This window comes from Girardinichthys multiradiatus, chromosome 1 (genome assembly GCF_021462225.1).
Source record: "Girardinichthys multiradiatus isolate DD_20200921_A chromosome 1, DD_fGirMul_XY1, whole genome shotgun sequence".
Lineage (NCBI taxonomy): Eukaryota > Metazoa > Chordata > Actinopteri > Cyprinodontiformes > Goodeidae > Girardinichthys > Girardinichthys multiradiatus.
This window is the reverse complement of record NC_061794.1, coordinates 34663017-34690705: the sequence shown is the minus strand read 5'-3', so window position 1 is coordinate 34690705 and position 27689 is coordinate 34663017. Positions and strand designations below refer to the sequence as shown.

At 39.7% G+C, this 27689-nt stretch overlaps 2 protein-coding genes across 3 annotated transcripts; one reads left to right on the top strand and one right to left on the bottom strand.

Moving 5' to 3' along the window:
* Nucleotides 1–726: 726 nt before the first annotated feature.
* Nucleotides 727–9833, top strand: LOC124868699 (transcription factor-like 5 protein). 2 transcript variants are annotated; one of them, XM_047366211.1, is made up of 7 exons: nucleotides 745–957; nucleotides 2890–3463; nucleotides 3560–3716; nucleotides 3811–3970; nucleotides 4060–4246; nucleotides 7040–7181; nucleotides 8340–9833. In XM_047366211.1, the coding sequence occupies exons 2-7, from the start codon at nucleotides 2898–2900 to the stop codon at nucleotides 8463–8465; spliced, it is 1338 nt and encodes a 445-aa protein (XP_047222167.1). In that variant the 5' UTR covers nucleotides 745–957; nucleotides 2890–2897; the 3' UTR covers nucleotides 8466–9833. The 2 variants fall into 2 exon arrangements, with proteins under 2 accessions (XP_047222176.1, XP_047222167.1); XM_047366220.1 differs by lacking the exons at nucleotides 7040–7181; nucleotides 8340–9833 and adding an exon at nucleotides 4369–4503 and having other exon boundaries at nucleotides 727–957.
* Nucleotides 9141–27689, bottom strand: col9a3 (collagen, type IX, alpha 3). The gene is made up of 32 exons (XM_047366191.1): nucleotides 27399–27689; nucleotides 26657–26725; nucleotides 25490–25525; nucleotides 23888–23959; nucleotides 23705–23758; nucleotides 21218–21253; nucleotides 20890–20913; nucleotides 20738–20791; nucleotides 19843–19896; nucleotides 19704–19745; nucleotides 19546–19602; nucleotides 19407–19460; nucleotides 19266–19319; nucleotides 19094–19147; nucleotides 18921–18974; nucleotides 18742–18795; nucleotides 17515–17568; nucleotides 17384–17437; nucleotides 17248–17301; nucleotides 16423–16467; nucleotides 16283–16336; nucleotides 16116–16169; nucleotides 15468–15521; nucleotides 15300–15371; nucleotides 14795–14830; nucleotides 14544–14588; nucleotides 12698–12730; nucleotides 11974–12120; nucleotides 11830–11884; nucleotides 11543–11725; nucleotides 10182–10259; nucleotides 9141–10095 (listed from the first exon to the last, which is right to left on the bottom strand). The coding sequence occupies exons 1-32, from the start codon at nucleotides 27462–27464 to the stop codon at nucleotides 9911–9913; spliced, it is 2037 nt and encodes a 678-aa protein (XP_047222147.1). The 5' UTR covers nucleotides 27465–27689; the 3' UTR covers nucleotides 9141–9910.

Sequence of the window (27689 nt, the reverse complement as noted above, 5' to 3'; positions counted from 1 at the left end):
TCTTCATTGGACTAAAGTATTAATTAACTGCAACAACAGAGATATCCATAAATGTTGAAATAATCCTACGTTTAAAAAAATGCCAGTGGGATATTATTTTTTGTAAAGCTGTTTTTTATTTCCAGCAAGACTGAAAACTGATGTCGGCCACCCGAAACCTGATTCACCTTTTTGATAAAATTGCAGCATGCTTTTTTCCGTTTTCTGGTAGGGTGTTTAGGTTTACAGTAACACAAGATGTGTTTGACAGGTTTATTAAAGGCCATAACACTAAGAATCAAGAAAATATCAATAATGTAAAAGTCAGATTGGAGGAAAACCTTTCCAGTATTTGGTGGAAATAACTAAAATCTTGCATTATAGCAATAATGTTTCAGCATTAGTGTTTTTTTTTTGTGGGTTTTTTGTCAATTTGATATATTAGAAATACTTTTACTTATTACCCACTTTTCACTATTGCCAAAAATATCATTTTCCTTCAGAATAAATATTTCATGAAAATTATTTTTGTATATACATGCTATTGCTGTATTGAAGATTTTCTGTCACAGTTGTAGGGTTAGTTTTTATGTCTACTAGTACAGATGTAATATATAGACAGTTGTCAAGGTAATTGGGATGCTTTTTTATTTTTTTGAATTTTAATTCTGTTTCAAACGTGATCACCGTTTCTGTATGGCCTAATAAATAAAATGTGTCTCTGTTCAATTGTTTTATAAAAATGGACGCCATAAGGGTCTTAAGAAAGACAATAATAAAAACGTTTTAAAAACACATTATGACCTTACGTTGAGTAAAGGTTTTTAATGTTAGAGAATTTTAAAAAGATTTCGTCAAACGGTCAAACTGGAGAACATAATGGAAAGTGTTACAGTTGGAGACCCCTGTCGTCACCAGAGGGAAGAACCGAGCGGCGAACTACGTCGTCACCTTTACGACCAAGAAGTTATCTCTAAAGTAAGCAGAAGACCCAGATAAAAGCAACCGTTAGGAAAACCAGTAACAGTACTGCTTATTTGTACTTATTTTACATGTATATGTAGACAGGATTACATTATAATGCCATATTTCATATATTGCGCGTTTGTATTGTGTTATCCATTCAAAGATGGCGACGTTTTACGTAGAGTGAACGTTAATGTACGAATTCAGTAGTGGCTTAGTTTAAATATGCTAATGTAGCGTTCACCAGCTAGCTACTAGTTATCGCACATAACTCCGCTGAATGCTTAAGAAACAAAAATCGTTAATTTGTTATGAAATCACTCCAACAACCGCCTATTTGTAGAGGGGGATTTTGTAACATGTATTTGAGTATTTATCTAAGTGTTTTATACTTGAAAATAGACACGTTTTCGGGCTTAAGGCATTCTATTTACTTTTTGAATGCAAATTTAACACAATGCATGCCACAGCATAACAACCTGTTAGTGTAAGCACATTTTAACACTGTAGCTATATCAACACCAATTATTTTTTAATAAATCCCCAAACCCAATTTTTCCCTAGGGAAACTGAGTTTTATTTCATCGGCCATTCAGCGGCTTAATCTAGACTTACTGAATGTGACACTTTAAGGTCAAGTATTTATACCTTTGTTCAACTTTTGTCAAACTATAACCGCAAACCTCAGTGTGTTTTGTCAGGTTTTTATAAGACACACCAACACATAATAGCGGAGTGGAAAGAGCAATACATGATTTTAAAGTTTTTCGAAATACAAATCTGAAAAGATGGGTGTGTATTTGTACTCAATCCTTTTTGAGTCAATAACCATATTTTGCTGGAATTTTCGTTAAGGGTTTCCTGCCACACGTAGTGCTAAAGATTAAACTTTGATCTCATCTGTTTAAGTATGAATCTGCCATCACCATGTGCCACCGTGGTGGTAGTTTGGCAAGACTAATAGAAAACTTGGCAACAGATCCTCCCACCTGAGCTGGGGATCTCTGCAGCTCCTCCAGAGTTACTATGAACCCCTTGGCTGCTTCTTTAATTTGGACTCTCCTTGCCTTGCTTGTCGGTTTAGGTGGATGACAAGTCTTTAAGTAAGTGTACAGCAGGCCATACTACAATTCAATTTAGTCAGGTGGTGTTTTTTTACTAGTTTGCGGACTTCTGAAGGCAAGATTTAATAAGGGGAACCAGAGTAAAGGGGGTTTGTTTAATATCAAAATCAACTTTAATGGCCATGTTTGTGAGTACAAACAAGGAATTTGACCACGGTTTCAATCGATCACATCGTATATCAAACCTCAGTTCAGAACAACAACCACAACATGTAAAGACACTTCAGAGTTTAAAAAATAAAAATATATATATATACACACTGCAGGTTGTGGCAGTTCAATGTGCTTATTTGTTTCATAGCAGAGTAGCTGATTACTCTGGCTGTGAGGTGTTCAGCAGAGCAGCCTGGGGGGGAAAAACTGACTGTGTCTGCTCGTTTTTGTCATTAGTGCTCTGTAGCGCCTACCTGGAGGTAAAAGTCTAAACAGTTTGTGTCCAGGATGTGTGGGGTTGACAGAGATGTTAGCTGCCCTTTTTCTGACCCTAGACCTGTAAACTGCTGGATGGACTGAAGGTCAGACCTGATGATCCTCTCTGCAAAACTAATTGTTGCAGAATTATATGGACCCCAAAATTCTCAAATATGTTAAAACCGTGCATAATTTTCCTTCCACTTTACATCTAAGCACTACTTTACATCGATCACATAAAATCTCAACAAAGTACAGTGGCGTATTGGTTGTAGCTAATGAGATTTGATCTTAATGTTTTGCTGCAGTATTGCCACTTTATACAAATATATGAACACCAGAGTAAGCTGAAGTGTTGTTTGGCCTGTAAAACAAGTCATATTTTTCTTGATGTCATTTCCATTTTCAGAGGGAAATATGTCCTCCCTTCCCCCAGTTTATAAAAGTCTTCATGCATCATCTACATCAAGTGGACACACCTCTGACTTCGTAGGTTTGATTTGGAGCCAAGGTGCATGCGGGACCCAGGGTCAGGGGCTGACAGTGGGCTCAGAGTTTGATTTGACAGAAATGTCAGATGTTGAATGCTCACACTTTCAGCAATTCATTCAAATGCAAATGGAGCCTGGGCTTTCAGACACTCCTAAGGCCAGTCCTCCCCCAGCTGCACTGGTAGTTCAAGACGCCTCTTGCTCTACATGGATTTCCCCTCGCACGTCTAGTCAAGCTATTGACTTGACAACTTCAACCTCAAATGATTACCACAGTCTGGTGATGCCAGGGGAAAAGACTCCTGTGTTTTATGGTGAGGTTCCAAGTTTTGTGCTGGCCAGAATCGGAGGAGAAGAAAGCCCAATCAAGGCGGCTATGAAGGAAGGGGCAAGTTCCAAGAACCGAGCAAGAGTGTGTCTGGAGAAAAGATTCAACAGCATGTGTCCTGAAACCACAAGGCAGCAGGATAGTTGCTCTGCTGTTGTCAGCAAGTTAGTTTCAGTATTATAATGTAATCATTTTTTTAGGACGCATAATGCTGTTGTATTTTTTGCTTAGTGTGCAACAACCTCTGTTCTTCTGTTCAGTCTTTTGACAGTATTTCAGCATTCAGCAGAGGCTCAAGAAGCATTCACACATTCTCAAACACAAAAGTGGGTAAAAGCTGATCAAGCAAATCCTTTTAAGGTTTCTAGCTCCCATGTCGGAGGTGTTTCCGACCCGATAACCAACGTCTTTGGTCAGGTGGGATGGAAATGAACATCATTCAGCTTCATACATCCAGGCAGCATGTTTAATCCAACAGTTTAATCATTGATGTTTCCTGCTGCATTTGCAGGTTATTGCACACATGGCTGAACCCAACACACACCAGGGTTTAATAATGTCCCCCAGCTTTTCATTTAACTTTTACCCAGAATCCTCTGTTACAAAAACTGTCTGTCCTGACAGCAACAACCCTAGAGAGGAGGAAGAGTTGGCCATCACTGAAAGTACAAGTGAGTACTCTAATTATAACCTCACTTGATTCGTTCTCTGTTATACTACACAGGATTATAAATCTGTATCCTGTTGCTGTTTCACGCAGTGAGTGGGGCGCAACATGCCGTCTACAGAGGGCATCGCAGCAGCCCGTGCTCTGAGCCTGTCAAGGCTGCCAAAACTGCTTCAAACCCATCCAGAAAGTCCAGGAAGGGCGGCTGCAAAAGGGCTCGATCTTGCATATCCCTAACCCAACGTAGGGAGAGACACAACAGCATAGAGAGGGAGCGCAGGTGAAACCTTTTTGAAACTGTCTTGATTGAATTCGTGGAGTCCACCACAGTGTATAATTTTATTTATTAAATAGTAAAATGGTGCGCCCTCTGTTTACAATTGGTGTTGGTCTTATATTCAGCATCCAGCTGCTGCTTATACTTCTAACGCCCACTGAAGCTGCAAAGGTGGACACTAGGGCTGCACGGTATTAGGAAAACGTGACGTGGTATCGGTTAATGTCGTCGACATGACTTGCAATAAATAAACATTTCACTAAACACTTGTAAACAGTTGTTTTTGCTTTGGAATCATTGCAAACATAAAGTCATCACCATATAATTTACTTAGAGAGCATGAATGCATGGTACCTATATAATAATAAATATTTTGTGCAATCCTAGCAGTGCTTTTCTATTTTGATAATGGGTATAGTGATATTGTAATAATGCTAAATTTGCCATATATTATTCAGCTCTGGTGGACACTCACTTTTGTTAAATTGTGCAATATTCACTAAGCATTTGTTCTTCTAATTTTTAACTTATTGTAAGAACGTATAAGGAATCAGAATCAGAATCAGAAAAGCTTTATTGCCAAGTACGTTTTTGGACATACAAGGAATTTGTTTTGGCGTAGATATAGTTTTATGTTCTAATACATAATAGCCTAGGTATTGCCTAATTTTGCCAGGATAGTATGGAGCATATTTCACAGTTTTGTCCAGAATTAGTTTAATCTGTACGTATATGAACAACAAATAAGGAATGCACAATATTAGCAAATCATGAAACCGCAATATTATTTTTCAAGGTAATGATTGCAATGGTTAGGATTAATTGGAATGTATAAACCTGACTTTTGTGAAGTGCCTTGAGACAACATGTGTTGTGAATTGTTCGTTCGTTCGTTCGTTCGTCGTCCTCCGCTTATCCAGGACCGGGTCGCGGGGGCAGCAGACTCAGCAGAGACGCCCAGACGTCCCTCTCTCCAGACACCTCCTCCAGCTCCTCCAGGGGGAGCCCAAGGCTTTCCCAGGCCAGCCGAGAGACATAGTCCCTCCAGCGTGTCCTGGGCCGTCCCCTGGGCCTCCTCCCGGTGGGACGTGCCTGGAACACCTCCCGAGGAAGGCGTCCAGGAGGCATCCGGTATAGATGCCCGAGCCACCTCAACTGGCTCCTCTCGATGTGGAGGAGCAGCAGCTCTACTCTGAGCTCCTCCCGGATGGCCGAGCTCCTCACCCTATCTCTAAGGGAGTGCCCGGCCACCCTACGGAGGAAGCTCATTTCAGCCGCTTGTATCCGTGATCTCGTTCTTTCGGTCATGACCCAAAGTTCATGGCCATAGGTGAGGGTAGGAACATAGACCGACCGGTAAATTGAGAGCTTTGCTTTTCGGCTCAGCTCTCTCTTCACCACAATGGACCGGCACAGCGCCCCCATTACTGTGGCAACTGCACCGATCCGTCTGTCGATCTCCCTCTCCATTCTTCCCTCACTCGTGAACAAGACCCCGAGATACTTGAACTCCTCCACTTGAGGCAGGAACTCCCCTCCAACCTGAAGAGGACAAGCCACCCTTTTCCGGTCGAGTACCATGGCCTCGGACTTGGAGGAGCTGATCCTCATCCCAGCTGCTTCACACTCGGCTGCGAACCACCCCAGCGCATGCTGTAGGTCTTGGCTAGAGGGGGCCAGCAGGACCACGTCATCTGCAAAAAGAAGAGACGAAATCCACTGGTCCTCAAACCAGACCCCCTTGGCTGCGTCTAGAAATCCTGTCCATAAAAGTTATGAACAGGACCGGTGACAAAGGGCAGCCCTGCCGGAGTCCAACATGCACTGGGAACAGGTCCGACTTAGTGCCGGCAATGCGGACCAAACTCCTGCTCCGCTCGTACAGGGACCGGATGGCCCCTAATAAAGGGCCCCCGATTCCATACTCCTGGAGCACCCCCCAGTCACAGTCACAGTCACAGTCGAATGCTTTCTCCAGGTCCACAAAACACATGTGAACCGGTTGGGCAAACTCCCATGAACCCTCGAGCTCCCTGTAGAGGGTATAGAGCTGGTCCAGTGTTCCACGGCTGGGACGAAAACCACACTGTTCCTCCTGAAGCCGAGGTTCGACTATCGGTCTGACTCTCCTCTCCAATACCCTGGCGTAGGCCTTACCAGGGAGGCTGAGGAGTGTTGTGAATTGGCGCTATATAAATAAACTAAATTGAATTGAATTGAATATTGGTTGGAATAAATCCATATTTTCCTCACTCTGCTCTTTCTAATCGGTTCTTATAATTATATATTGGACTTATCGATTATAACGTGCCGGTTGGGGGAAAAAGCTCCAAGGTAAAACGAGCAGACCAGGCAATACAACCATTGTGATGTTCCTCTGTACTGAATTATGAAGTAACTGACTAGTGTCCTCTTTCTTAAACCCCTTTTATTGCAATAATTTAGACAGTTTCCAGCATAGATGGAAACTTTTGTGCAGATGCACATATTTGTTTTTATTTCAAAAGACAAGAATGGACACCAAAAAACCCATTTAGCATCAAAGACTTATAGAAACGTGGTTTTAATAATCCATTTGTCCTCAAGTGTTTTTCCAGTAAGCATCAGCTGGATTTAGCTTATCCTCTAAATAAAACTATTTTGCCAAATGACCCTCATCAGATTTGGTCCACATTTGAATAAATATTTAAAAGAAAAAAATGTGTATGTGAATCAGGGGACCTGACTCATTAGAATCAGAGACAAAGTTAAAGTACACAGGTTGCATTTACTGTATATGTGTCTGGTTATATACAGGAAGAGGATCCGCTTGTGCTGTGACGAGCTGAACACGATGGTACCGTTCTGTGACTCTAGCACAGACAAAGTCACCACGCTACAATGGACCACAGCTTTCCTGAGATACATCAATCAAATGTATGGAGACAGCTTCAAGGAGGTAGGTCTATGTAGAACATAGACTTATACACCCGTACGCGCAGCAGGCGTATAAAGTTCGGTGTGGAGAAACCTGACTTGCTTGTACAGAGACCTGACCTTAACCTTCTTCTACACCTTCATCTAACTGTGAACACACTCCTAAACCTTGTGGAAGATGTTTATAGAAACGTTAAAGTTGCTATTGCTGGCAAGGGTGGACTTTAAGAACAGGATATCATCAAAGTTCATGTACATGTAACAAACTCACTTAATAATAAGCCAAAAACTATTTGCACAGTCTTTTGCAAACATTTAAATGACCACTTCATTTTATGGTCTCATCATGGGCAAAGTAGAAACTGTGAAGGTCTGCCGCTGAAATCACTTGAAAAAAGATGTTTACCTCCCTGGAAAAGTGTGTAGCCATCATTGCTTTGCATGTAAATTTCCTCACATGTAAACACATCACAGCTATGGTTGCATTTAAAAGAACAGGTTTTCAGGAAGGTGTGACAAAGCGAGAAGCAAAGTTCAGGACTGCCAAGAGTGTTCAGGATGTGCTAGTCCCGGCAAGATTTTACACAATGGCTTCATGACAAACGGCAGAAAAGAAGCCACTTCTGCTCAACAAAAATAGGACACACTTAGATTCTACAGAAAGGTACAAGGATATTTTTTCAGATGAATCCTTCCAGTTGTTTGTAACATTTGGAAAACCATTTGTCCCTTGGAGCATTGGTGAATGTTGTTTGGTGCCAGTGGTGAAGCATTCTGCTACACTCCTTGTGTGATGCTGCTGAAAATAACATCGTCCAGTAGTCTGTACACTTTGGTGATGGTCAGTGTATTTTTGAGCATTATGAAGCACCATGTCACAAGGTAGAGGTTACAATAAAAATGTCTTTAAATCATAACATTACAAATTTGGTGCAAATTTGTGAACATCTTCAAGCATAAAGGCTGGTTCTCATATGGTGCATATTAGAGCAATAGTAGAAGTCATGAAAAAGGTATACACTATGTATTGATTCTTTTTATTAAGTGTATGCACTTTCAACTTATAATATGTCTTTAATTCTTCACTTCAGTATGGAAACATGTAGAAAAACAACTATTGATAATTGTAGTTGGGACAAAAACAGATTATATTGGAAATGATCGTCTCTTTTTTTGGCAGGAGTTTCAGACGATCTTCAAAAAAGAGAGAAAAGAGTTTTTCAAGTCCAGTGCCTCTTCAGGTCAGCAACCATCCAACCCAAATTCAGACGACACATTGAGCACTCCTCTGGCAGCAGAACAATGATCTACTACATGCGTATTCCACATGTAAGAGGACACTTTAAAAAAAATAATCAATAAACTAAGAGTCTGTAGGGCTTAACTGAAAAGTTGACATTTTATGTGATTGAAAAGTCCGATTATTTAACCCCACCTTAAAGAGTGGAAGGTTTCCATTGGCTAAATGAGGCTCAAAGTTTTCTGCAGTTGCATCGTAAGACCACTATGTGTCATTGTAGTGTCAGAGTTGCCAAAACCATTTCTATCCAACTGATAAACTGAAAAACAAATATATTTCACACCAGATGGCACTGTTTTCTGTTTAAAAATGGGAAGGACTCTAATGGCAAGAAGACTGTTCTTCATCCATTTTGTTTTATTAATACGTGTCACTTTTATACTTCTTTAAAACATCCAGCTGCATGATTTTTTTAGCTGAGGTTCATACCGAACGTTCTTCAACTTACTATAAATCCTATTCTGTGTATGCAGTTATGTGTTTTGGTATTTAAACTTGCAAAATAGTGAATTAGTGGAGGTATAATGATTTCATGGTTTTTAGAGTGTATATTTCTGAATAGTTTGGCTGGTCTGATATGTAGAGAAGAGTAATGTTTTACTGAAAAGTGGCTTTATTTGTTCTTACAACATGTCGCTGTAGCATTTTACTGTACATACAACAGTCACCCACAATAATAAATAGTATTTAAAGTAATGTATATTTAATAGTTACAGCACCGGTGGTACACAGTGGATGTGGTCATTGCACATTGAAAAACCCCCAAAAAATTAAAAAGTTCCTAATTTTATTAATGAATTATACATGTCCGATTTATGCATCCACAACGTTATCCTGTTTATGATTCTCTTAGCTTTAGTTAATTAACTTCAGTTTACAAGTAATATAAAAAAAACAAGCTGTAAAAAAGCAGTTAAGTCTTTTTGAATTATTCTACAAAATCTCTGGGCACATGGGACAGTACATTTACAGCTCCAGCACCTATGTCCATATTTTACACGGTCAGTTAGTATATTGAGGTAACACCTGTGATTTACACAATAAGCTGTGTGAAATGAGCGTTCACATCAGAGACGGTCACAGTTGCTGTCAGGGTGTTGTCTGCCACAATGATGATAACCGAAACAAATGGAGCATCGAAATGACAATTACAAATTCATGCCAGTTGTTATGTGACACATTTGAGTCAATACAGTTGTTCTATTGCACTTTTCCTTGCCTGATCCACTTTATTTCAAGATGTTACCTGTAATTTTCTGGGTCTCTCAGTTGCTTTGGTGTTCCTGTCACTCGTGGGATGTTCCTCCATTCACACTTGTAGATGTTATTCCTCCTTGTGATACATGTATTTAAATAAAGAGGACTTGTTGTGAAGGTTCTCTTGTCTCATTCCTCTCATGTTAACACCTCCCCTCCTGAAAGTGGAGCAGTCAGGCTGCAGGAAGTCATGTTTAATTGTTTTTGGGGTTTGAGGATTTCCCAGCCGGTGACGTTCCCTGGCAGGCTGATGTATCACAGATCCCTGGAGGACCCTGATGCCCTGTCCTGCCTGCCCTGCCAGGCTCTCCGGGCTCACCCGGATCTCCTGGAGACCCATCACGGCCATCTTTGACAATTCCAGGTACTCCAGGAAGACCTGTTGGGGGCGAGAAAAGGTTTACAAGATTAAGTGAGTATTAGAGGCAGTTATCCATATGGCGATATAAAATATCTGCCCTATACCTTGGTATCCTTGGTCCCCTGGAGGTCCATCAATGGTTTTGCCAACAGGTCCCTTATCACCGGCCTCACCAACATCACCTGTCATGAAAAACGAAACATTTAACAATTTTAGCCCTTTAAGAATTCTTTTGAGCTGTTCTTTTGGGGTGGACTGGTGATACACTAAAAACAACTTTAAGTTTGAATTTCTCAAAATGTAATTTTCTTATAGTGTTGAGGTCAGGGTCATTTTAAAAGCTTAATGTTAGCCTGCTCCAGACCTTCCAGAGCTGATTTAATGTATGTGCGGGATCATCCTCCGTTAGAGAACCAAATAATGTCTTGATCTTTTATTTTCTAGCTGCTAAGTTGAGGTAAAATGTGAATAATTTGGAGGTAGTCCTCTGTCTTAAATACTCCACCCAAGTTGTTCAACAAAACAGATCCACAGCATGATACTACTTCTTGAGGAAGCTTAGGTCCTTTGGTGTTTGCAGCAAGATGCTGCATATCTTCTATAAGTCTGTTGTGGAGAGTGTGATCTCTTCTGCCATCATCTGCTGGGGAAGCAGCATCAGAGCCAGGGACTTAAAAAAGCTCAACAAGCTGATAAAAAAGGCTGGTTCTGTTCTGAGGACTCCTCTAGAACCTCTGGAGATCATTGTGGAAAGACGGATTCTTCATAAAATGAAGAACATTATGGAGAACCCTGAGTATCCTCTTCATGAGACTGTCCTACAACAACAGAATGTCTTCAGTCAGAGGCTTCTTCAGATCTGCTGTAAGACGGAGCGCTACAGGAGATCCTTCCTGCTCACAGCCATCAGCATCTACAACGGCTCTTTGAGGAAACCTTCATAATATGAGCTATAACAACATTTAATTTCCCTTTGGGATTAATAAAGTATTTTTGAATTGAATTGAATTGAATGATGCTGCCGCCACACTGTCACTCTCAGGACACCCCTGCTTGAAAATCAACACTTTCAATCTCAAATAAAATTTGCAGATTCGCTCGTGGATAAGACAAATATTTTATGGTCAGATAAATGAGGATTTCAAAACTAAACAAACTGCCAACTGTTATGCATGGTGGTGGCAACATCATGCTGGGGGTCTGTTATGTAAGCAATAATGAAGATTGTATTGTTTTTTACTTCAACTCAACTACTTTGACACTAGTCTTCAGCAGCTGATGGACGGTGCATTACTCACGCCACCACAAACGTCCTCTGGTGTCCATTCTTTGTTAATCGAATAGTTTACATGTCCATCATTGTGTTGCCTAAATAGGACAATTGCTTGGCCCCCGTGTGGTAATAATTTGGACTGAATTCAACACAGTTTGTGCACTTTGTTGAGAACTGTATAATTCTTCGTACCTCTGGGACCTGGATCTCCAAGTTCTCCTGGCAGACCTCTGTATCCTGGTGGTCCACGAGTACCTGGATGCCCAACAGAACCAGCAACCCCCGGCTTTCCTGGAGAACCTGCAGGGCCGGGGCGGCCCACCATTCCAGGTGCCAGGGGTCTTCGCAGGTTGGCTGCTAGCTGTGCTATCTGGTCTGCATGACAGAGAACACTGTAAGGTATAAACTCTTCAATATTTATTTTACTCAGCATGTAAATGTGTGGATCGTAATTGGAGATCCGGTTTAAGATCTCTCACCATCAATCATGGAACCACACAGCTCTCTGATGTGCTGCTCACTTGCCAATTTTCCCTGAAACACAAGAGGTCATGTATGAAATGTAACCTCATTTTGGTGATAAAACTAGAGCTGTTTGTAAAAAAAAAAAAAATCCCACTCACAGGTACACCTGTCTTTCCTGCGATTCCTGGCTGACCCTGTTCCCCTTGGAAGCCCATTGGTCCTTGTTTTCCTGGAGGTCCTCTTGCCCCAATCTCGCCTTCTGGACCCGTTACACCTTTGGGCCCCAGTTCACCTCTCTTTCCTGACTGCAATTAGCAATAATTATCAGTTTTGATTGCTCAGTATGGTTTTATCCAATACCTTTTATCCAAACTCCTAAAGAGATTTAATCGCTGACTAAACACCACCAGAAAAATAAACTTGGCGAGGGTGGGTTCATATGGACTCTTCTTGACTGATAATTACTCCAAAGAGCACAGCAAACAGTAAGTGAGACTAAGGGAGTGAGGCTCATCAACGCTGTGTCGTTAATTACACAAATTGTGCTGCAGCTTAGTGTGACTTGTTTTTCCCTCATGGCGATAGCAGCAAACAGGCCAATGGAGCTAAAGCTGCAGTGCCTTTCTCTAAATAATCCTATTAAACCTGGAATGTGAAGCCGGGCGTGCATATGCCATGACTTTGACAAGTGGGCAAAAACTGCTCAAAGTGAGGCGCCATTTTTAATGTTTGGAGAAGGAACAGACGCAGAGGGAGTTTGGAGCAAACTTGCACTGCTAATTACACCCACACAGCATCTGAGGTATGTTTGGCAAACAAAACAGTATTTGGAGACATGCTTTTAAAGATGAGATTTTGTAAATATGGGATTAAGTATCTTACCTCTCCTTTTTGTCCAACTGGCCCAAATGGACCCTGAAAATAAAGGCATTCTTTAGGTATTCAAGCATTTGGCTACAGGTGGGTCTCAGTATTTTTGGATGTCATCAAAAAGACCATTTATTTCATTACTGCAATTCACAAAGAGAAACGTGCACATACTGTATATCATTACACACATTTCTAATAATTTTGATAATTATGGCTTATAGCCAAGATTCAGTTTCGTATAACTAGAATATTACATAAGTACCAATAGAATAAGGGATTCTAGTTCAGAAATGTCCTCCTACTGAAAAGCATTTCTACAGTAAAAAGCACTAAATACTTGGCTTGGGCTCCTTTTGCATGAATTACGTTATTGATTAATGGCAAGGTGGCAATAAGCCCGGCTAACCGTTGATGCTTTAAGAAAGCCCAGGTTGTTTTAACAGCAGCCTTCAGCTTGTCTGCATTGTTGGGTCTGGTGTCTTCCTCTTGATAATCCACCATAAGTTCTCCACAATGTTCAGTTCAGGTGAGTTTCCTAACTATTAACCACAACAATACTATGGGCTTTAATGTGGTACCTGCTGGAAAATGAAACCAGCATCCCCATAAAGCCGAAGGAAGCATGCAGTGCTTTAAAATTTCCTGGTAGACATCTAACTTTGGACTTGATAAAACAAAGGTGGACCAACACCAGCACACGGCATGGCTCCCCAAATCCTCACTGACTGTGAAAACTTCACATTAGACTTAAAGCAACTTGAATCTTGTGCCTCTCCATTCTTTCTGCAGACTCTGTGAGGTTCATTTCCTATGAAATGCAAAATTTACTGATAAGAGGACATTGGACCACTGTCCAGTCTGTTTTTCTTCTTAGCCCAGGTAAGATGCTTTTGATGTTGTCTCTGGCGCAGGAGTGGTAAACACAACGCCCATCTTCTTGATACATCTGTGACTCCAACTGACTCCAGCTACAGTGAAGTTGCTTATTTTTTAGTGAAGTTCTGCAAGATGCCCTTCCTGTATTTTTCAATTATCCCAGACGGGACCCTTTAGAAACCTTTTACTGAAGGTGCACTATTTGCACAGAAAAACAGGTCCATAATAAAAGGCATTGAGTCGTTCAGAAATGGCACGAAAGAGACAACCACCCCTCTTTTATGAAAGTGATCACCATTGGCCAACCAAGACAGTGCTATCCAGATGATAGTCAAGGAGGGCGCTGCATATCCATCAGGGTACAGGTTTACTTGTAGGTAAGTCATACTACAGCACAGAAGTCGGAACCAGCCAACACTTTCCCCTCTTGTTCTGAGTGGAGGCTAAAATGATTGCAGGACTCTCTGGACGTCTGTGAACTTCACCTATTATCGTCCCTTCTCTCTCTTCCAAACTCTTTTTCCTTCATTTAAAGTTACTGTTAAGTCATGAAATTCCTAATTATACCATGAAAAATAATATTTCTCTTGACATCTGAAAGATAAAAAAATACTTGAGAAGTTTTAATCCGTTTAATTCTAATAGTAAAATAACCCCTGTTCTTTTCTAACTTTGTGCAAGTAATGTGCCATTTATTTTTTGGTCATGTTTATTTTTTATTAGTTATTTAGAGTCTCTTTGTTTTTACTTTAGTTATTTTTCTAAAAAGTAAATATTAAAATTAAAAAAACAAATTTGTTTTTCTTTAATTGTGGATTGCTCAAGATGCAACATCTTATTGCTAAGTAAAGAGATTCATTTTTGGATGAGTCATTTAAAAAGTTGCGTATTCTCTACTACTGCAGAGTTTTGCTGTATTGAACAGCTGATTAGTGCTGAAAAAGTCAAGAGTCACCAGTTAGATTAGGACAAAAATACTTACAGGCTCTCCATTCTCTCCTGGTAAACCATCACTTCCTGCCACGCCCTACAGAATGAGACAAAATTTCAATTTGTTGATTAAATATCTGAAAACACGCGTCCTAAAGGCCCCCAAAACGTCCTGTGTTCATCAATACTGAAGAAAAACAACATGGTCTACATTAAATGCAGATCTTACGATTGTTAGCTTCTGTCAGACAGCTGGAGAAGAACACTGAAACGTGATGATCAGATAAGTTTTAACTGACTTACTATGTCTCCCTTTGGTCCAGAAGCTCCAACTGGACCCTAAAGAGGTGGGAAACAGAGAGGGGGTAAATATGTAAGAGACATGCCGAGCATTTGCTTCTCTGTGAGAGGGAAGGAAGGGGGGATGGAGGTAGGCTAGTTGACGGAAATCTGGACTGACATAAAGGCCAGCTTTGTTCTGTCTTCAGGTTCTGAACAGGAGGCCACCTTGTGTCCGTGCGTTCTCCTGGCGGCAGTCTGAGTTTAAACTGATAAAGCCGAGGATGGATGACCTGGTTATTACCTCATATGATCACAAACATCTATGCAGTGTCTGTGTGGAGTTATTGTTTCCATCCTTTCAAATTGACAGTGAATAGGAAACGTTTTGAATGTTAACTCGACCAAACAGAACTTCTAGGGATGTTCATTTAAACTCCTTTTTTCTAAATGATCTCAAAATCAATCTGGTTAAGGAAAACAGTACAAATTTAAGGCTCAATTGGATCCATTTACTGTAGGAACTCACTCTTTCACCAAACTCTCCTCGGAGTCCCGTTGGCCCTGGAAGACCTGGGTCGCCCAAGGCTCCTTTGACTCCCTGCAGCAGAAGTCACACACACAAAATCAGCAACTTTACCTAAAAATAATAATAACTTAAATAAAACATGATAATTTGGGATTTCATGCCACTGACCTGGAAGCCTTTAACTCCATGAGGCCCAGAATTGCCTGCTGGTCCAATACCTCCCTGTTAGAAAGAGACATAATCATGTGACGCTACTAGACTATTAATGAGGCTATTTCGATTCAAAGAACAGGAAGTAAGCAAACTGATGCTGTCATTGTGAAATATTTGTTATGCCGCACAGTATGTTATAAGACCGTTTTCTATTTTGGTTTCCTGCAGAGTCTGATTTGAGACAAAGGCCTTTCCTTTTCTGATCCCCGCATGTATTTCTACATCATTAATTAACGTCACTCATGTAAGCTTCTGAATCTAAAGGGATACTCGTATTGCCTTTGTAGCATATAAATAGATGCAGAGGCCAAATGCTATTATTATGCTATTTCAGTTTAATTTAGTTGTGGCATGCTATTTGTTAAGGTCTTTTAGCATTAGTGTTTTATATTACTTCCATTCTTTCTAATTATCAAGAACTCATGAAAACTGGAGGTGAGATTGTTTTTTTAACATGCTGGAAAATATTTAACAGTTTAATCTCAATATTTTCCTGACTTAAAACAAGACCGTCTTAATTCATTCGCTGTAAATGCATTTACAGGTTCAGTAACTATCACTGGTCAGCAGTTTTCTCAGTTTATAATGAGAGTATGAACTTACAGCCACGCCTCTGGGACCTGCTATCCCCCTGTTTCCTGGAACGCCAATTTCACCCTGAAGAAAATAGATTGTGGAAAGTCAGAAGATCCTTAAAAGTGTGCACCTACAGGTTATGCGACTATGAAGAGCGGTTGATGACTCTCCCAACAATCCCATCAGATACATACAGGAATACCTGGCTCTCCAGAGGGTCCTTGCTCCCCAGACTTCCCTGGATCACCCTGGTATAAAAAGAAGTGAGGATGAACAACTGATCTTCATGGTTCTTGACACTAGGTTCTGACTGTTCTCTTGTCAAAATACTCACAACTTGTCCTTTTGACCCCTTTGCTCCAGCTTTTCCAGGCAAACCCTTGAAAGGAAGAGAAGGGGTGTTAAATGTAAGGTAATTTTTAATCCATCAAGCTTTATTAGCATATTCTGGTCCACAAAAACGTCTGCATGCTAAATTTTTTGTAGTGTATCTAGAAGTTGTAAGATGCAGACAATGATGCCTTTGGGAGGATTCCTAAGACGTCATTGACTGCAACATACAGCGTCTGCATCTTATGTAGGGTAAATATTATTCTAGGTGAGTAAAACATGGGTTTGGCTTTATTCCAACATACGAAATAAAGTAATAAAGTTACTGTCACGGCCTTCTTTGTCCCAAAACAAAAATGTCCAAGCAAAGCCAAGGGTGGTAACAGGTGGTTTGTTTCTGAACACACTTCCAACAACTTTATTTGAGAAATATATGCTGTTAATTTCTTGCAAAATTATAATCCAAATAATTATCTAATACTTTATTAAACTCAGATTTAAACAAAAGTTAACTTTTCCTATATCTTCCAAAAACTGGTCAAAAAATAATTTTTCTGCACCTCCCGTCCTCACCCAACATTTGACAGGCAAAAAAGAAAAAACGCCCCGCATTTCCTCCCGGTGTGCTAATTATCTCCTAATTTATGTCAGGGTCAAAAGGTTACCAAACTAATTATTCATTTCTAAATATATAAAAATGTATTTACAGATTTAGCTTAAGTATATTCTTACAGTTTTAAAAATAAAATCAATAGGTTCCAATAAGCGACAATTCCAATAAAGTGATAAATCATAGAATAAAGAATCCACTGATTAATTAGTTACTTACAGGAAGTCCATTTGGTCCTTTCTCACCAACTACTCCATGACGTCCAGGATCACCCTGTGGGCAGAAAGCAAAACCCTCTGACCCTTTTAAGTCTCAGCTTATGCAGAAGTATATTCCAAGAGGAGGTCCAGCTCACCTTCTCGCCATCCAGCCCTGGTGCTCCATCTTTCCCATCTCTTCCAGGTATACCCTGTCAAAGTAATCAGATATGACCCTCACGGACCTGAACGTACATTAAACATTCAGATTTTTCAAATTTAAACTTACAGGCTCCCCTTTGGGTCCTGCTCCCCCCAGAGCTCCTTTGGGACCAATTTTGCCCTGGTAAAAGACACATACCGTGGACGTTATTAACTAGAACAATTGCATTTCCTGCTTAAATATTGTCTGCATTAAATTCTGATCAACTGAAAAACTGAAGCGAAGCAGAAACAGTTCCTAAAGAGTACAAACTTAATTCGAAAATATTAGTAGAGAATACATCTCATGAATATCTGAGCAGTAGAGACTCAGATGCGTTATTGGAATATTTATACATTTAACATGGTTTTAAAATAAATGTTATGTATTTTCTTAAGTTTAAATCTCAATGAACGTGTTCAAAAAAATGTTTCATCCTTTGTAATATTTGGATAATATTGGGAAGTAAAAAAGGGTTACTGGTAGAAATTAAAAGGTGAAAGTAAAAACATAAACTCCAGTTTTCCTATGAAGCAAAAACTGTAATAAAATTAAGAAAATCTGAGTTTATATGTGTAGGAGATCTTTACATTGTAGTCTATGGACAAGTGGAAGGGGTTTTCCTGTTTCTTAGCCAAGTAGCAAAAATTGCTTAACTTACTCTTTTTTGAAAGTCACGCTATGTAAAAGATAACAGATTTTCCTACAATTTGATGGATAAACAGCTGACTGTAGTTGTGTAAATTGTAAACGGCTACTTCTTAATTGTTAATGGTGTCATATAAGCCTATAAAGGCTGGGCACATGATGTGCATGACACTTGAATATTAATTAATTAATTCATTCATTCATTCATTCATTCGTTAGAGGGGTGGCAATATGAAGAATACGATTGCAAAAATTGTGGAATGAACGAGGTCGGCTAAGGATTGAGTACCGTCATCCTCCTTATGCAAGAAAAACGTCATTAAACTTAAACTAAGATTTTGTAAAAACATTGAAATACACTGAAGCATTTGGTGATACCCCAATGTCTTGTAGCACGTCTAACATTTGAATGGATTTGTAGCTGAACGTAAGGTGAAATAGTGAGAACAAAGTGTGTTGAATATTTTAAAAAGTGTAAAAGTTAGAAATAACCAAGGTGTGTGAATGGTTGAAACAGCACAAAGATGGCAGAAGAACTCAGAGGGCAAAAATGTATGAAAAAGAGTAAAGAATTAAATTATGCCAATAGTTTACATGCTTTACAGCATTAACAAAATGATTGTGTCTCATATATATAAAAAAATTTAAAAACATTTTTTGACTTACAATTTCTCCTTTAGGTCCCTTAAATCCCTGTGGTCCCTTTTCCCCAACATCGCCCTGCAGACATCAGATGAAACACACACCCAGCTATTCATTGATGGGACCGGCCATCCTTTTTTGCTGTGAACTACCAACAAACAACATTGCGCCGAACAAAATGAAACAAACAAGGAGTGACTCACTGTCTTTCCAATGATTCCAGCTATGCCAGGCTTGCCTCTGAAACCTGGGAGGCCCTGGAGACAAACAAATGACACTGAAGTCAGCTAAGGCTTCCAGACCTGTCCGACTTTTGTAGAGGGACTGGCAGTGAAAGTAATGAAGGAAGGAGGGATCCTGCTATAAAGTTGCTTACTCTGTCCCCTGCAGATCCCATTGAGCCTTGTAGACCTCTCAGACCACGTGGCCCCTGAAACACAGCATGAATGCACCATGAAAACGCAGGAAAACACGCTTTGAAGGTAAAACAGCTGATAAAATTTGCTGTAATTTTCAGTTATGCGACAAATTCTCTTCCTGAATCCCACCTGAAGACCAACAGTTCCTGCAATACCCGGTGGTCCCGGTGGACCAGGGTCCCCCTAGAGATAACACAGGACACTTAAAACCACCATCAGATATGTCTCATAAATAACAGCTGATGTATTTGTCTCACATGTTCAGTTCACCTTCTCTCCGTCTTTTCCAGGCTCTCCTTTGTCTCCTTTGTGTCCAGTGTGTCCCTGTGTGGTGAAACATGGATCGAAAAAAGCAGGTTAGTTGACACAGCAGTGTGTAAGTCCAAACAGCTAAAAATAAACTGTTTACCTTAAATCCTGGCATCCCAGGTGGGCCGGGGGGACCGGGAGGGCAGATAGCAGGACACTGCAGAAGACAGAGACATGATGCGGAGGACTCCACATTCACTGTGTGGAAAACACATATTCAGTTTACAGCGTTTGTGGTGTGCAGTGCATACGTCTTACCAGGAGATCACCAGTAAGATCTTGAAGGGTACCAGGAAGCCCCTGACAGGAAAAAAATGTACAAATCACAAATATTTCATTTCTTGCTTTCGGCTGGAAGCAGTAGCAGATACAATGAGATGTTAGTAATTGCACTTACTGGGGGTCCATCAGGGCCAGGAGGTCCTGGAAGTCCTGGAAGACCCTCTGGACCCTAACAGATTATAAAGGCACTGGTGTTAGGACCTTTTTAGCAGCTTCAATTTAAAAGATAAATTAACTAAATCTATTGCTTTTATTCAACCAGATATAATCCCTCACTTTGGTGCAATGCTTAAGGTCCACCTCTACTTCAAATCTTCCTTTTTTGTCTTCTCGCAGTAAAGTTTGGTAGTTTGACACAAGAAGTCAGATTAACAGCGCCTTGCAAAAGTATTCAACCACTCTGTTGCAGTTCTAGATGTATGTTTAGGATCGCCGTCCTTCTGGAAGGTAAACATCCAACTAGGTTTCAAGTCTTTTGCAGCCACCAACAAGGTTTCTTGCAGGATTACCAGGTATTTCGTTTATTCATCTTGCCACCAACTCTGACCAGCTTCTCAGTCTGTGCTGAAGAAAGGAATCTCCACAGCATGATGTTGCCACAAACCTGTCACCCAGAGTGTTCGGTGTATGCAGAATGACAGGCTAAAAGGTTTGATTTCGGTCTCATCTGACCAGAGCACCTCTTTCAACCTGTTTGCTGTGTCCGCTACATGTTTTGTGGCAAAGTGCATGGATGGTCCTGTGTTGCTCTATCACATAAAACCCAATTAAAACATATTAGGACTGTGAAAAGTCAAACAAATACATTTGCAAGGTACCGTAATACTTACTTTTCGAACACTTATACACTGAAACTAGGCTCTGATGCTTAATAGAAATCCTTTCACGTATTTTAAAAGTCCATAATCTGACAGAGAATGAAGCTTCATTATGACCTTCTGAAATACGTATGCATATCCTTAACTATATCCTTAACATACACACACACACATATATATATATATACTTACTGCTGATCCCTGAGGCCCGACTCCGCCCGGCAGCCCATTGGTTCCTGGTAATCCCTACAAACAAAAGTCACATTGTGTGTGTTGAAGGCATCAGAGTACAACAAAATACGACAAATGCAAGCAGATTATTTCAAATGAAAACGTTTACTCACTGGGGTTCCTGGTCTCCCCCTGCCCTACGGAAGACACAGGAAGGCAAATTAAGTCACACCAGGAACCAAGATTTTACTGACAAAAAAAACATCCATCATAAAGTTTTACACTGCAGCTAATGTGTTTTCAATGTCAGCAGTTTTCTGGTATAAGAGTCTGAAGGGGAAACAGTATCATCTGTGTCCTCATCTTCTAGCTGCCTGTTTAAAGCTGATTTTAACAGCATGAAAAGATCCAGTGTTTAAGTGAAGCAGGTACACATAGGATTACACAAAGACAAATATCTGTGCTATCTGTTGTAGATGTATAGTGTGTGTGATTGCTTACAGGAGGTCCAGGTGGCCCCGAAGGTCCAGCTTCACCCTGTTGGCAGCAAGAGAGAACACAGTGGACTGAGAAATCCAGCTGGGTTTTAATGAAAAAAATAAGGAATCTGTGCGAAATTAGCACTATGAGGTGTGTCAGGTTGTGGCCTGGAGGCTGTTTAACAACCTGCATCCAGAGCTGTGTTTGGCTGAATCCCTGGATTCTTTATAAAAACAAGGTTTATATGAGCATTAGCACTTTTTCATTTTTATCTTCTTATACATGTGTCTCCTGTGGCTTTTAAATTTCGAATGCCCTATTTTTGTGTTTTTAAATCTTTTAATTTAGATTTTTTGTTTTTCTGTGAGAGTAACTTTATAAAATAAAAGTTTTTTAATTTACTCAAAATATCCAGTATCTATATCCTCTTTATTTGTTACATGTGGGCTTAAACGTGCATCTCCAGAGTTTATACTTGAGGAGGCAAATAATTACTAACATTTCATTTTGTATTTTTTGCTGTTGAGACAGCTTTCTACTTGGCAAAAAAGGAAATACATATATCTTCATGTGGAAAAGCATTATCCAAATAATTTATAAACAACAGGTAAAAAGATGTGAGCTCTTTGTGTTCTGTGCTGTGAATAAGCATTTGGTCCCTTACAGATTCAATCTGTTTTATTTCTCTTTCACAACTAAATGTTTCAGATCATCAAACAAATATTTAATTAATTAGGATAACGAGTAAATACAAAACGCTGTTTTCAAATTATGATTTTATTTATAAAAGAAAAAAAAAGCTTTCCAACTGGCTCCTTTGGGAAAAGTAATTGTTCCCTAAACCTAAGAATTGGTTGCTTGACTCTTGTCAGCAACAATTGCCATCAAGTGTTGGTGATAATTGGCAAATTTACTCTGGAGAAGCTTTTTTTGCCCTAAATCTCTTGCGGATCATCCAAATATGTTCTAGCAAATGTGACAGGATCCTTTGTGTTCCTTTTGGTCGCCAGTGGATGCCATTTTTGCCTTTGTCTTTTTCTTGTTTAATCATAAATGCTGACCTTAATTGAGGCAAATGAGGTCTGCAGTAGTCCCCATGATGAATCTTAGAGTAAATTTGGTAGAGCGTCCAGGAAAGTATCACACCTGTCCCAAGTTCTCTCCATTGTTGGAAAATGGTTCACACTGAAGATCCAAAGCCTTAGAAATGGCATTGGATCCTTTTCCAGACTGATAGATGTCAATGACTTTATTTCTCATCTGTTCTTATAATTAAATAGATCTGGGCATGATGTGCCTACTTCATGTTGTCATTCAGGTTCTGTTTAAGTGATTCCTTTATTCTAACATCCCTGCAGTAATCAGGACTTTGCATGGCTTGTGAAACTAAAGTCAGCTTTAACAAAGGGGGTGGCATTGGGCCGGGTTGGTTCATATTATTTCCATTGCAAATGAAATCGTGATTTAAAAACTAGTTTTTTTTATTAACTCAGGGTATGTCTAATATTTAAAATGAATTACATGATCTGAAATATTAAAATGTGAGACAGTCTCTGTAAGTCCACAGTGAGGGGATGAAGAAGCTGAAAAATAACTCGGTTAGTTGTTTTTTAGTTGTTGACTTTTACTTTCCTAATATAATTAAGTTTAGGTTTTTTTATTTTTACTTTATATATATATATATTTTTTGTAGATGAGTTTTCACAATGACAAAATAATGATAAAGTGAACAGAATTTAAAAACTACTTCGTTAGACTTAATAAAATATGGTTCTGGATACTTTCCATTAACGTCCGCTACTCTGCAAGTCTTTTTTGCCTGATTTTAAATAAAAATGTAAAACAAATGTCCACCAATACTAGTTGTACCTAATTAGATCTGTGTCACATCTAAACTTTGTATCACGCTTAATCACTCAGAGCCAGCTGTCGCAGCATAGTTATCTGCATAATTATGGACATGAGTTAAAACTGGCTTCCTCATTTAGTTGGCTAATTAGCTGGGAGGTGGCGGCAAAGAGAGGACAGTGGTCACTGATTCTCTGTTATTTCATAAATCTGATGTATTATGATAACTATAATTCTTGTTAGATCACAGGATGTTCTCTTAATGACCATTCAGAGTTTATGAGTTGTTTCCTTTAGAAAAAGAGTCTATATCGCCCACAGTTTTTCCTACTGGTGGGAAACGGGGCACATTCCAGGCCGGATTAGGGAGAGGCAGAAAATATAACCTCATCCTGATCCCTCATTAATAATATTCCTCACCAAGAAGTTGAGCCAATTAGACAAATTTGTGGTGACAGAGAACACAGGCCTCGTGCCTATGAGAGCCTCCAGATTGAACAGAACCAGAACAACCTGCAGGGTCATGATGGGTCCTGATAGTTGCTGACTTTAGCTGGTTGATCCAGGGCAGGCTAGGGGACATTTCAGGTTTTAAAATCTTGTACTTGCATCCTAAAATGTATCCGTCAACATCACTGGAGGATCAGAAGATACACTTACTGCTTCCCCTGGCGGTCCATCTCTGCCAGCAGGACCATCAGGACCAGTCAAACCCTAGGGATGAATAGCACCATCATTACTTCTTCCACTGCTGGTTCTTAAATAACCTCAATAACCAATCATTTACAGCTTCTCTTCAGGAGATGTGAGATTAATGGAAGCCCTGAGGATTTGGACCCTTACATCAATTCCTGGAAGTCCTGGCAAACCTGGTTTTCCTGGCAGTCCTGATATTCCTGCTTTACCCTTAGGGCCCTGCAAAAGATCCAAGGGAGATTTAATAAAGTGTTATTTAGCCAGTTTAACTAGAGATATCTACATTTTATAAACAGACAAAACAGTGTTTTGTGTGTAGCTGAATAATCCTCAGAACTTAAAAAAAAAAATACTTAATGTCACTTAAATAACCAATTTAAATGTTTGTTTAGCCCACTGCTGCAATGTAGACACAATTTAGGGATATGGAGTTAAGCTTTATCTTTATATTTTCAGGTATTTATTACAGTAACAATTCAAAATTAGAGTATCTCTTGCTGTGTACAAACAGACCCCTGCAAACACAAACAATGCTGTAAAATAAAACTACTCAAAATCTCTATTAAAGCTGCAACTTCAGTTACATGAAGCAGTACAAATAAACCATTGAACAGTTCACAGCAGATGCCTTCAATCACATTTTTAGATATATTGATATTTGTTGAAGGTCTCATTGAACCAACTGTGGTAGAAATAATTCAAACAGCAAAAGCAACACCCACCAACCGGTTGGTCAGATTTATGACGTTTACAAACATTATCAGTTGTTCAAAGGTGGGTAGTAAAGAGTTAAATTTACTCGAGTAACTTTAAAAAAAATAGTTCTTCTAGGAGTAGTTTTACGTCACAGTCCTTTTACTTCTACTTGAGGAATATTATTTTGAAGTATCGCTAGTCTTACTTGAGTAAAATTTCAGGCCACTCAGACTGCTTCGAGTTTGTTCACTAAATGAAGAACAAACGTGTTTTAACCAAACATGCAGCAGGCGCAGACACACACCTAGAGTTTATGTTAAAGTGGGACCTCTTGTTTATACACCAGCTTCATTGTTCTAATGTTATTTTCTATTTGATAAGCCTGTGTGCTATTAGGTGGTGAAGTGAACAAAATATTTTTTTTGTCAATGGTAGTTCTAACACGTAAACCTTACCTGCTGTAATTATTGGCTTCAAAAGCTTGAAATGGAAATGTGTATTTCTTCTGCCTGAATTTGTTATGTTGTAGTTAGATTTACATTTTTTATTTTATTTCTTATAATCATCATAACATCTGATGTTATGATCAAACGGTTACTCAGTACTGAAGCAACCTTTTTACCAAATACTTTTTTAATCTGACTTGAGTAATTTTTGGTTACCCTACAGATCTCTGGTAAGAGTTTATTGTTAACATAATAAATCACATTTCCAATCATGATAGATTTGTTACCTGTACAATAAATGATTCTATAATTGTCAATCTCTGATACAATCACCTGAAGATTTATCCTAAATAGCAACATTTTTTTGTGGTAGGGCTCATAATGACAAAGCCTTCATTTTAATCACTTTTTTATGTTTGCATCATGGTTGGATTAATGTGACGAGATCAAAAAAATGCTTAAAAATTTTTAAAAAACAACAACTTTATTTTGACTTGTTGCAAAGACGTCAACGGAAATAAAAATGTTGCAACCCTTAATAAAACCTTTTGTGTATCTGTCTCCTTTCACCACGCCCACAGTTTGTCAGAATGGTTGTAATACTTACAGCTTTCCCTGGCAGCCCAGGAGGTCCAGGTTTCCCCTGTCAACCAGAAAAAATAAGTTCGATTTTAACATTTTTCAGTCATAAATGACTAAAATGACTTCCTCCCCAGTGTGAAGATCTTCTGTGTTTAACTGCAGTTGAGAGGAGCAGGTTCTGCATCTTATTCATCTGTAACCCAAGCAAGGAGTGCATTAACTGCTTCACTATTTACAGTTTCACTTCCCTGCAGTGACTTGGGGAGAACAAACAGCTCTTGGCTGAAGCCATGCAGACTGGTCACATGTTGAAAGACTCAGTGTGGTTTGAGGAAGGTGCAGGGAGGAGGTGCGAGCTGAAACCCTAGATGGTCTCACAGAGTTGGGGAATGTATGAATGGGTCCTCTGTGTGCCCAAACCGTACTGGAGGAATATAAATATTCAGAGCTAAAATGGGATGAAATGTTCTGTATCAGTGACATTTAAAAGGATTCTTCTGTATTAACTGGCATTGACAATTTATAAATTAAAAGACAGTGTAAGCAAAATCTTATATAAATTGTGATTTCCATATAAAGGATGAGTATTTCAGTGTATTCTTTCCACTTTTACTGACATGATGCACTTAATTTTCTATAAAATAATATTAATTACCCAAGGAGACTTGCAGTTTTTAAGCAATAAACAAGCCTTGCCTCCCTAAATCCAACAGGTAATCATTAAATTAATGTAGGCGGAGCTACAGGAGGAGTCAGTGAGATAAAACCTTACATTTATAGACATTGTGCTCCATTTATGCACAAAAAACGTGCCTGAAATCCAAATGTAAAAATACACCACGAGAACAGTCACCTCTAGAATGTTTTCTAATGAGTGGGCAGATGGGGGTCACTAATAATGAGATGAGGTGGAGGTTGCACACTCAATCCAAAAGCCATACCTGAATTTCTGGAGTTAAATTATGTCATCATATAACACATAAAATAAATAAATTACTAAACATTGGCCATTGAGGCGTATCCACTTCCCTCTTAAATCTTCATTATAAAAACAAAATTAAACAACGTGAGACAGTTTGGCCGGGTGGGTAAAAAGTCAAATCTAATCACCACTACTGGTTTATAGTTAAACCTGTTAAGGTCCAACTTTCAGGCAAATTCTGAGTGCATCCCAGGTGTCTGGTCAACTCACATCAGTGCCATCCCTTCCTGGTTGTCCTGGGGGTCCTTGTGGCCCAGGGGGTCCTCTGAGTCCAGGTCTCTGTGAGATAAAAAGCATTAAAACAAGACGGTTTTGCCTGAACTACATTTAAGATCTGATGAGAAAATTTGGCAAGATGAAGCCTGACAGAAATGATCCAATTCTATTAAGTTTATGTATATTGTGCCAAATGTCACCATCTCAAGGAACTTCACAAGACACCTTCAGTTCATCTAAAGGAATATACCATCAAATGAATCCAATGCAATGCCACAGCACACCATGAAAAACATAAAGAAAATACAAATAGAAGACGCTTTAATCCTCCTTTGTGCAGAGTTTATTATGTTAGATTATCAGTGTTTCTTTTGCTCACTTCATTGAACAAATGGATCTCTGTGAGGACTTCGCAGAAGCACTCCTGAACTCAGTTCTGAGCGCTGAATGAACAGAGGCTGCATTGTGCACACTGACCTCCAATCTGCACATTCCACAGGTTCAGAGAAAACATAAAGCTCCGACTGCAGCAGCTATGGACTGACCTGCACACAGTTTAATCTGAATTGATAAATGAGCAGATTCCTGGTTGACTGCAGGTAAAACAGCCTTTGAGTTATCATCCACAAAACAATAATAGGACCCATCGGGCCCTGCATCACACGTCCGTCAGACACTAAAACATGGTGCAGGTGTCTTCAGCAGAGGAAAGATGCAGCTCTTGGATGAGCCTTACCTGGGCTGAGGATGATGACAGAAGCTGGCACAGAACGAGCACCGAAAGAGCAGAGAACCCTGTCATAGCTCCCTGCACGCCCTCACAAACCCGGGTTTATGATTAAGAAAGGTCAAATCCCCTGCTCCACTTCCAGTCTCTTCTCTGTTCCCTCGAGCGTTTGCACGGAGCACTTCCTTCACCTGATGCCCGCAGCCCCTGAATGGCTTTCTCTTTGCTCCCAGATAAACCCGAGCCTCCAGTCGAAGGGGCTGAACTCAGACAGGCTGCTTGCCTGCAAGGGTGAGGGGT